A 12,044-nucleotide genomic window follows, 5' to 3' on the forward strand; every position below is an offset into this window, starting at 1 on the left:
GGTAACTGAAAACACAGAAACTCAATTCAGGTATATGGATGTTCAACTAAATAATCTGTATCTGAGGGCAACAATGGTATGTATGAGTTAAAGTAGCATCGTTTTAAAAGGCATAAATAGCTGAAATTTTTTAACTTTTTTTTTTCTTTTCAAAAAATGTCACTATGGCTACTTTAACTGTGAAATTCCAGAACATGACAAATTATTTAATATGGATTCTTCAGATTCAGTAACATACTTCATAGACATGGACATAAATGAAGGTTATCAGTATAAACAACATTTTCTAATAAAATCACACCAATACATTTCTTTTTTAAAGTTTCAGTATTTTCCCGAATTTTTTTTTCAACATCACTAAGAAAAGAATTTTATTTCACCATTACACTCACTTAGTCTTCTGATATAAAAATTAAGCATGACGAACTATAAATACTTCCCTGATAAATGACGATTTAATTTCCTCAATAAACCTCTATCAAATATTACCTTAAAAAAGTTACTAAAAATGTAAAATTACAACTTAATTTTTTAACCTCTGCATATTTACAGCCATATAAAGAAAAGCTGCAATAACGAAAACTCAGCTTTTTTGCTCTAAGCTTATTTTTTCCTTTTCAAAAATGAGAATTTGTTTGCAGACACATTTAATAAAAGGACATTCTGTATGGATGGGATGAAAAAACAGAAGACTGGCTTTATGCTTTTAAGTAACTGAAACAATAACTTTGAAAATATAACTATTATTAAAATATTAAAAATGCCTTTCTCTCTCATTCCCCTTAATAACATGAAATTTTCCTTGCATTGAATGCAATATAATCACATAAATTAATACAGTGTACTGCTGCATAAAGACAAAAATGAATTTATTTTACTCACATAAAAAGAGTTCAGGCCGACCATATGAACATTGGTAGTTCCACCTAAGCAAATACGAAGGCTGCATGAACATTTTTGAGATTTTCCTCATGTGCAAGGCTGATATGAGCCAGTTTCCCTTACAAAATTCTTCACAAAGACAATCTCCCATTAGGCAGATAGCCCTTGTGCATGCCACAGTAAAATAAACCAAAAACAGTTCTTACAAAACTACATAGGATTTCAAAATGTTTCAGAAATGCATGCAACTAAGAATGTAACAGTTATAATATTAGAAGCCAGAATTTCAAATAACAAAAAGAGCTTTGAAAATATCAAATTTATTTGTAGAACAAGCAATACAGATTCACAATGCATGCTAAATTTACAGGAAAAATAGTGCTGACTATAAATAAATGATTAAACGGAAAATGAAAAACACTTAAATGATGTGAATGCATCTAAAATGAAGAGATTCTACAGTTAATTAACCATACTGTTGAAAAATTAAAAGAAAGATAATCAACACTCTTTGGGAAAAACACGAAATCAAAATTTGATCCAATTATTTTTATACTCCATATTTAATGATACAGAATATATGATTTAAAAATAAGCTCATGTATCATAAAGTTGTCAGCAAATGTTCATAATTTTTACCTATTTTGATACTTTTTGCTAAATGCTAACTTTCAGATCTATGTAGAATACTTTAGCAAGTTTATATTTATGAAACTATTTCAAAACATTTTAAATTAACCCTAAAACAGGACTGAAAAAAATGTGCACCACTAAGTGACTGTTGCAGATTGAATAAATTAAGCTTCAAGATCTAATCCTAAACCAAGCTTATGACCTCCTTGGTTGAAGCTCCTGCCATCAATCATAGCAGATAATGATAACTGAATACCTAGAAAACAAAATTTTTTCATTAAATAACCGTACTCAAAATACAAAGGTAATATTTACATGTGAAAATTGCATTAAATGTTTTAGTACAAGGTGAACTACTTTTTCATAAAAAACTGTACTTAAAAATGCAAATACAATATAAACATTTTACATTTATACACAGAATCTATAAATATGAAAGGATGAGCCTGTCTGTCTGTGTATCTTTCGTTCGTGCTGCATGTAAACTAATAGCCCCAGGGCTACGAAATTTGGTACATAGGTGCATCTAGATAAGAGCGAGAGCACCTCAAGGTGATTTTTTTCCAAATTTCAATGAGTTTTCTAAAAATTTTTTATGAAATCACATCAAATGGAGAATTCTCTCTCATGTCAGTAACAATGGCATGCAGCCATTGTTGCTGATATGAGCACTGTCGCCACTCGGAAAAATGAGGGTGATAATTTGGTGCAGTTTTTAATTTAATGCTTTTCTTTGATACTGGATGTTTGTCGAGAGAAGGCAATGGGAATTTGGTTAATTTATTTATTAGACTAATTAATATTTATACAAATGGATATTGCTTATTTAATTGTAATTTTTTATACACAATACAATTTTATTGAATTTTTAAAAATAAAATTGCTCTGCAGAGTAAAATTCTGCGCATTTTTAAAATTTAATGTTTGGTGTTCCCTTTAGGCATTTTTCTGGTATATTTAAAAGCCAGATGAAGGCTGGCTGCATAGTGGCAAGTAGTTTAATTAAAGAAATTAATGTTGAATAACTTGACATACCAGTTCTCAGTTTGTGAGTTATTCCTAATCCAATTTGGCTGGAGTTATTGATTTTTGCCTAAAAGAATAAAAAATTAAAATAAAACTCTATAAATAAAATAAATTAATAACCACCAGAAAGGTCACTAAAATGCAACAGATTATTTTATAAATATCAAATGAAATAAATAAATGCAATATAAAATAGAGAAAAGAAGATATTCTAGCAGCTGTATCTACAGCCACTAATTAGCTTTGGATAATATCTCCATAATCATGTTTTTAATTTTGATTATGACTAACTAGATGCCTATGCAACAATGTTACAAGAACTTTCTAGCATTATGAAGCTACTATTTTAGTTGAATGTCACTATAATCACTATTTCTTTGTGCTAGCTCATTTAAAACTTTGTCTGGACTGAGCTCAATTAGTGCAAAAGGTGAACAAATACAATAAGATTTTTAAATAACTGATTAAAATCTCAAAACAAGAATCATACAGGTACATCACTCAGTTTCTTTTTAATTGCAGAACATGTATATTTAATCTGACATAGAATTTCCATTAGCAATGTTAATAATATATAATATGGTTAACTTGTTTAAATGCTCATCAGCTGAAGAATTCAGGAAGAGCATACTTTATAATCACCGCTCACAAGCACCGAATTTATGAGGCATTGGACGCATTTCACAAGAACTTTTGCTATGGGCTACCTCATTTTAAACAGATATGTTTAATGTATTTTAAAAATTTAAAAAATTACTTAATGATTTGAGAGCCCACTGGAATTCGGGATTCCTCGCAATTGCAACACATGCGACTTCATAAATCCATCTCTGCTATTAAAATATATTTTGCTAATAATAAATAGCAGATACATAAAAATATTTCAAGTAATGGTTGACATTAGGAAACTATAAAAATATTCAATTAAATAATACCATATGATTTAATTGCCGAATTAGTAACAAAACTAAATCTGAAATTGAAATGTGGTTTTCATTCTGTCAGCATATTAAAAAATCTGATGTGTACACCACATGACTTCCTTGTACGGAATATTAAATTATACGCATTTTTTCTTGCATTTCAACTTATTGGATTGAATTAAATCTACTTCGCCGACAACGCATAAACCACAATAGAATAAATGCATTCTTTAAAATTCACTCTAGTATTTGTTTACCATACCGACACTCTGGCGCTAGATTCACTTAACAGTATTATATTTCATTCATATTACAGCTCATAAGGCACAAAATTTATATCATTTAAAGAATAGAATTATCTAATCGTTGCCACATGTTCTATTCAAATACTACAATAAAGCTAGAATGATGTATAAAAGAAATTAAGCAAACAAAACAAAAAAGAAACAGTTTTTCACAGACGATTGAGTATTTCTCATTCAATTAATTCAGTTCTCACTTCTCGAGAAGGCAAAAAATACATAAAAACTCAAAGTATCTATATTAAAAATTACGAAGTAAATCTTAAACACTTATTTGTTTGAAAAAATTCCAGAAAGGATTAAGCATGATTTAATTGGCAATAATAAATGAAGGTGTTATCTTTGTTGTTGTGAAGCTAAGTTTTTCTAGATTGGCAACAAATCCACAAGTCTGTTGTTTCAAATGTAAACAATCAAAGGCCGCCGTCAAAAGAAAGGCTTAGCGGCACTTAAACTACTTTAAAATTGTTGATAATTCTAAAAATATTGCACACAGATTTACTAATGGCATAAAAACCTTAACTGGAAGATAAAAACAACATAATTCAATCATTTTTAAAGCAAAAAATGTACAATTTACAAACGTATAAGAGTAAAGAAACTGAGATCACTGAGCCAGGTAACAGAGTGGATATATAACATTCTGAGGCGACTCATTTTTTAGTTATGCGAGATACGTATGTACGTACATACGTTCGTACAGACGCCACGAAAAATTCTCTTCAGAATTAATTTTAAAGCAGTTTTATAATTTTTTTTGGAGGAAACGAGTCTTTTATTCTGTCCTTACGTACAGATATCACGCAAAAAAATCGTTAAATTGCATTCAACAGCTGTCAAAATGGATATTTTCGTTGAAATATGCTGCCTGAAACTTTTCGCGATTACAATACTTTCTTTTTACTTCGTACAAGGAAATAAAAAAGCTAAGAATGCAGTTTTTCAGAAATGACCCACCTCCACACCCCCCCAAACAGCTAGACATATAATATACAGATAACATTTTGATTTAATATAAAGATCCTGCACCTCCAAATTAGTAGACTGCATAAGATTTGAATGCTCATGTTATAAAAAAAAGACAGAATGCTCTCCATGATATAGGGCTACATGACACACAGACATTTATTTTCCTTCATCTAATTACATTTAGACAGGATTAATACACATAATCAAACAGTTGCAGATATGTTAAATTCAAGATAAAAATTATTATTTTTATTGGAGGTAAGCAAGTTTATACAAGAAAAAATATCTGAAGACAATATGACAATTTAGAATTTAAAAAAAGGAAATGTTTATACTGACAAACAATGCATGCTTCCTGTTACGAGAAATAAACCGAGAATACAAATTAGAATAAAATCTAACAAATAAAATTAACATTGTGAATACAGGATCCGATGTTAATGGGTTATATGGAATATTTTTTAATAGACTGAAAATGAGCTGGCCAGAGAAATTACTTTATTACATTTATTAATCTTTAATGCTTTTAATTTTTTCCAGTAAAGCAATTTAAATCTAACTCAAAAATTTTCATAATGGATTTTTTTTAAAAAAACCTGTAATTCAGAAGATTTAAAAGAAAGGAAAATAGTAAGTAAACTAAACAGCAAATTCACTTTCTCCCCTGACCTGCAAAATCTACAATCAGATAACAAATTGAAGGGAAAAAGATTACATTACTGTGTTAGTCACAATAAATGAGCGAAATATAAAACGAAGTATTTTTTGTGTTAAACACTTTTAATTTTTCCAAATGCATTTGACTATATAAATGGAAAAAAAAGAAATGATGAATAAGATAAAAACTTATTTGAATATTTTTTTTTTAACTACAAACAGTTTCAATGAAAATACAAAAGATTTCTTAATTTAAACAAACATGTGAGGTCCAGCTGCCGAGTTCCATTCCATTTGTGAATAAAAGATCTCCAAATATCAATGAAATTACTGCATGGAAGCTACTAGAAATTGTAGACTGACAGTAAATTATTCATTCTGTCTGAAAAATCTGCCATGAAGATTTTAGTCAAATATATTTTATAGGATAATAAAAAACAACTGGGCAGAGTATGGATGGAAATATTGCATCTAATATTAAAATTTTAAACCTGTTAAGTATAAATCATTCTGACTTCATTACAAAATTTTCCCAGTTACTTATCATGATTAGCAAAGTAGTTGCAAATTGGATTTGCATACATAAGGAAAGATGAGACGTAAAACTGTTGAAAGTGCCAAAGCAGTCTTTTAAATAATTGATTAATTTAAAAGTTTTAGCCATGTCGAAGACAGTGAGTATTCACTGAAGCGCAGCATACAGTGAATATCCTAAAGAATCGAAAAGTTATCAAAAATTGAATTGAAATCCTAATTTTTCTACAAAATGGTACACTTAGGTCAACTGCTTTGTTTGGGGTGGGGAGCCTATACGTTAACCATACAAACTAGAAAAATAATCAGAAGTTAAGATACGGAAACAAATATACAAGTTTTGAAAGCTATGAGGCACATTACTAAATTAATCTGCAATTGATGACAGAAATTTGTTACAAATTTTCCTCGCAACACAATAATAGCTGTCTGTAATTTGCCATGACTTATACCCAACAGATTAGTTTGCAAAATTTATCTTATTTTCCCACAAAACAAACATTAAACATTTCATCAAGAAAAGAATGATGAACTTCTGGTAGATGAGTTACACTGATTATGTTACGTGTACTCCTTTTTAATTTTTATTCCAAAGATTAGTTTAGATATATTAAAAACATTAAAATTAAAGACTGCAAGTTGGATATGCCAAAACTATTTATTGCTCCCCCCCCTTAGGAAAAGTATTTCTTTACAAAGCAGTGAAAGTTTATATTCATAAGGAAATTTCCATCTTTATACCTTATGGTAAGAACTAATATATTAACATATTTGTTTTTTGCTCAGATGGAAAACTTATCTTAGAGTAAAATAATAAAATGCAAAAGAATCATGTAAAGACTTTCATTCAGAAGTTTAAAAAAAAAAAAAAAATAAAATAAACAAATATTGTTCAAATTTTGCACATACTCTCAAAGATGTGTTTTTATCAAGGCTGTAAACACATCCCAGACCAAAAGAAGTTGCATTATTTCCTGCAGACCATGCCAGCTGCACTCCAGTTTCTAAATTGGGATTAACTTTTTGATACACAGATCCACCAAACTCTTGACCATCATTTCTGAAATATTTATAAGGCATGCAGGTTAAAAACAATTATATAAGTTAAAAATGTATAATCTAAACTTTAGTAATTTTAAGATATACTGAAAAATGAAACATGCTTTTTAAATACTTACACATTTGTATGCAGAACAAAATCGCTAGTTGCATAGCCAACAGCAAAATTACATTTTTTAATTGTATGTTTGCTAATATCAAAAGCACTCTGGGCTCCAACTAACCAACCATGTAAACTGAAAAATTAAAATATGCATAATATGGCTGCTTGTTTATAATGTTTTATACATAAGACAACCTGCCAAAATAAAGATTCTTTAATTATTCTAATACAATATTCAATATAAATAGAAAATATATATTAAACATTATGGAAAATAGTATGACTTTTTAGTAATTAGCAAAATGCAAGCAATACAATATGAACAGATAATTGACAGATTTCACTGAAAACTTCACCATACTATGGTATCATCAACACAAACATACATGCCATTTGAACTGATTTATATCTAATATAAATTTATTCTATTTAGAAAATAGACTAAACGGATGAGATACACAAGGGTGAAGATACTCTTGAGTTCTCAAATTATCCCTCATTGACACAGTTTTCTAGCTGACAACCCTACTGCAAGAACGAAAATGTTTTAGTAGCATGCCAACCAAAATTGCATTACTAGTGGTCAAACAATAATTATTTTTCTGACCATAAAAATTTTCCAGCAAATTAACCAATTAATAATTTTCAGATGCATTGCAAAGAAATTCCATTATATTTCCATATTAGTCATCTCAATAATAATCATTACCATTTAGGCCAAATTTTTTTCTCACTTCGCTTCTAACAATTAAAACAAACTGCTTGCATATAAATTTTATAATAATATCTACTATTAGAAATTTTACTTTTCATTAAATATCTAATTTCTGAACAGTATATGGACATTAATATCTATTCGGTCATCCCAAAAAATCTTTGGGTTTTTGATGATAAATACAAACAGAGTAGTACAGAAAAATTAGAAAATTTTATTTAATCATAAAAGAATCATTCTGTTTAATGATTTTTTTTTTTTTTTTTTGGCAGTCTCTCAAGCAACTGGGAAGTCTTTAAAAAAAAAAAAAAAAAAAAAAAAAAAACACTTGTTTATTTTAAAAGAAATTATTGAGGTTTGACTGTCTTTAAAGAAATGAACAACAGTTTTTTTTTAGAGAATTTTGAAGTGATCTGAAGACCAAAAACAATGAGCTTAAACATAAGAGTCAGGGTGCTATTAGTGCTTGAAAACCATTAGTGTGTTACCAGGACTAGGAACATTTTTATAATCTTCGAAATGGCATATTATGAAGTATGAGAATTGCATGCCTTCATTTCTCAACTGATAATTTTAGAGGTTAGGGTAAATCAGAATGTCTACTTTTAGAAGCATACTTTATTGTTATTATTTTACTTAATGTTGGTAATATCTTACTGTGCATATTTTATCAAACTTAACTGCAATTATGTTTGTTACATAAACATTCTGTTTCATATAATGTCTATTACTGTTTCACATTTCTCACAGGTACTACCATATTTTGTGAACTCCTTAAAAATATTACTACATTTTACATACAATTACTACATTTACTTACCCCAAAACTGTCGAAAGATGAAGTGCAGGAGCCTTAATATCTAAATCAGTTTCAGCATTCAAATGAATGTTTTCAGCTTTAAAAGTACTCTTTAAAACAGCAGATTTTTTCCTATAAAATAACAGTTTGAATTAAATTACACATATCTTCCATATCTACGTTTAAATTACATGCATGTTTACATAAACAACATAAGAATATCAATATTAAATATGGCAAAGATATTTTTATTACAAATAAAATAAAAACTTATTACATAAAAAATTCAGGAAAAAAAGAGGATTTTAAGAAACATAAATTCTTCAAATATGCTGCTTCCAGCTCAGTACAAAATCTCTCATACTCAGTGAGAGAAGCAAAGTTAAAACCAGAAAATCAATTAACTTTATACATTTTTATGAATTCAAGTTTTAGAAATGTATCAAAGAACTGAATCAGAGTTGAAAAAGTGGTAATCATATTTAAAAATCTACTGCCTTTTGTAATTCTTGTTATTGCAAGTAATTGTTATTAATCAGTAAATGTTTCAAAGAAGTTCAAATGAATACAAACCATAGGGCACTGCAAAATCATTTAACAAAGTTAACAGCCAGCTTTAAAAAACAGAACCAATAATAATAAATAAAATAAAAAAAAATATTGATATTCATAGTTTCTTTATCATAAGAGACTGCTAAAATTTCAAGCATTAAAAACTTATAGGTACTTTTAGGTTGCAGCGCCCAGTGTGAAAGAAAATCACCATGATTAATCATCAACTGAAAATGAACCCTACTTAATACCTTATGTACTTGTACCTTGTGTATACACCATTGATAAACTGAAGGCGTGTAATGATAATCATATCGCAATTCTTTTATACCAGAAATGTACTATCAATTTTTGATTTATTAAGAAGTAAGAAAAAGGCAGTATTCTTTGAAGAAAAGGTATACCTCATAATAGAATATACTAAAATGGTAAAAAAAATGCATATTAGTGATGATAGCATTTGAAGATAAAACATTAACAGTTGCAATAAGAAGAAAGGCATCCAGATGTGAAACCGTATGCAAGAAATAAATGTAATTTTATTATATTTTACTTTTTCCTTTTTCCACTTGACGAGTTTCTTCCCCTGTAGCTGCTATAATAAAAAGTACTAACTTGAAAAAAATTAACATAGAAAATAAAATTTTACCATATGGTGCAAACAATACAAATAATGTAAAAATGAGAAGGTAAGGCAAAAGTTATGTTCACACAAAGATACAGAAAGAAAGGGTAAAAAAAAATTCTAGGCATTAAATGCTACACTTTTATTGTTCACAGCAGTATATAAAATGTACTGATCAAATGCCTCTTCTTACTGTTATTTATATAAAAAAATCAATTAAAATATAATCACTTCATTTTTTTACAGCAAGAAAAAGTAAAAGAATTTGAGTTTGCAGATCTTGAGCAACCCCTCTTTTTTCACATGAGACTAAGATTTTTATGTTACTATCCCCATATAGTATTCTTTTAAATGGGGTAGAACAAAAATCATTTCTTTTCAGTTTCTGCTCTTGAGATTTTTGAGAATATATTCTATACAGTCAAAGTCTTTAATCCGGACCTCAAAGGTACAATTTTTCTGCACATGCGTAAACGCGTTTACATGTGCACATAACACATTTACGCATGTGCGTGTAATATATAATGGACGGTATAAGCTAAGCAAAAATTATCTAATTATATGTTGCATATTGCGTTGTTCCTTAATCTTCTAATTGGATCTGGCTTATTATTTTTTGCAGACTGTTAGAGCAATTTTATAAAAGTAAGCTTGAACTTTCGATTATGTCAAAAAGAATTTCCGGTCGCGTCGCGCAATGAACTGGAAGTTGACCTGTCAGCACTATCCTTATCTTCAGGGCAGATGTTTTTATTTTATTCGGCTTATAATTCCTTACTAAATGTAGTATTTCATCTTGATGTACTCCATCTTTGATATGATTTAAATCAAATTCCTCATTATTATAAATATCACGAATACATATCAAATAGTTTTCTGGTTGCAATTTTCTAATTTCGACTATGCGTAATGTACGCTTTACGCATGTGCACGTTGAAAGAAATGTTTAATAAAGTAAACAAATAAATATTAAGTTTTTTTTTTTTTTTGTAAATTTTGATACCATTTAGATCATAATTGCTATTTATTTCATAAATTAAGGTTTCATATTTTTAATTTTATAATTTATGCATGCCATCTTACCAGATTTAAATTGATGATCTATAATATGGTATCGCCGAAGTCCCGACGAGTCCAGATTAAAGACTTTTGACTGTATAAATATAGCAGATGTTCCTAGAAATTTTCAAACTGAACTTTAAATTCAGTTACAGAAGTTGTTTTGAAGTACAAAAGACTGAGTGAAATACTTAAATTTCCTGAACTAATAAAAATATGATTTTTCATAGAAAATTCGAAAAATATAAACGGTGCAGTTAAAAGTGCATACATATTCATTTAGTAATAAACCTTTGGTACTTATGTATGAATGCAACCACCTTAGTAGAAGTCGCCAAATTTTGCAAATGTGCTAAATTCTGACAACCATGCACAAAACCATTCTTCTGGCAACCATGCTCATAACAATCCTTTGCCGTCATTTTTGTTTGTGTTACTTATTGTTTAATTCCAAATTCCATTATTATAAACAAGTTGTGATATTTTTTTCCTTAGTTTTAAAATATAAATTTTTGGGATTTGAAAGCAATGGAAGAAACTGCAATACATTTCAGCAAGAATACAGAATTTTGCAGAAAACTTTCTAAAGAAACAAGAAAAGTAATTTCCTTGATAGCTGTTGTCACTGAGAGTTGCATGAAGCCAAGTCTTCACAATTCTCTGACCATTTTTTAAAGCGAAACTAGATTGCTAATTACTTTGGGAGAACGGCAGTCCAAAAAAATTAAAGAAAGAATTGAAGAATGTGTTTTGTTTTTAAAATGTATCATGTAATCCTTATTTAAAAATTCAGATTCATATTTTAAATTGTTAAACTATGTTTTCTTTTCCTACGCTAATAATATTTACAGAGTAAATATCAATAGTTTGGGAATCCCCCCCTTTTTTTTTAAACACGAAAACCACCAACTTGCACTCGATAAGTAACTTTTACATCTAAGAAATCACCAAATTGTGCCAAGGTGGTTGCATTAATATATAAGTACCAAACCTTCTTTTGAAAGGTTCAACAGTTTTGCTTAATTGCAGCCTCGCCCCTTTCCCAAGAAATTTGACAACACTATCAATATTATGCCATTCTTTTCGCAGACTGTTTTTATTTCTGTAATAAATATGCAACAGTAAAATTTGGTACTTTTGAGTAAGTCTTAATAATGACAATGGTTACTGTACAGATTGTCTTATAGCCAATCTAGAAGTAGATAT

The 12,044-nt window shown here is 28.7% G+C and overlaps 1 protein-coding gene across 2 annotated transcripts in view; it reads right to left on the reverse strand.

The window, feature by feature from the left end:
- Positions 1-1,182: 1,182 nt before the first annotated feature.
- LOC118202794 (non-selective voltage-gated ion channel VDAC2-like) overlaps positions 1,183-12,044 on the reverse strand; it is a 30,859-nt gene continuing 19,997 nt past the window's right edge. The window contains exons 5-10 of one of the 2 annotated variants that reach the window (XM_035374990.2): positions 9,708-9,749; positions 8,624-8,734; positions 7,105-7,221; positions 6,836-6,986; positions 2,551-2,608; positions 1,183-1,771 (exon numbers count right to left, since the gene is read on the reverse strand). In XM_035374990.2, coding sequence (XP_035230881.1) covers positions 1,680-1,771; positions 2,551-2,608; positions 6,836-6,986; positions 7,105-7,221; positions 8,624-8,734; positions 9,708-9,749 — 571 coding nt within the window. In that variant the 3' untranslated portion in view covers positions 1,183-1,679. The remainder of the gene's footprint in view (positions 1,772-2,550; positions 2,609-6,835; positions 6,987-7,104; positions 7,222-8,623; positions 8,735-9,707; positions 9,750-12,044) is intronic. The other variant, XM_035374991.2, reaches the window with a different exon arrangement.

The sequence above is a fragment of the Stegodyphus dumicola genome, chromosome 1 (genome assembly GCF_044657685.1).
Source record: "Stegodyphus dumicola isolate Sdum_Otavi_A_Nest chromosome 1, ASM4465768v1".
Lineage (NCBI taxonomy): Eukaryota > Metazoa > Arthropoda > Arachnida > Araneae > Eresidae > Stegodyphus > Stegodyphus dumicola.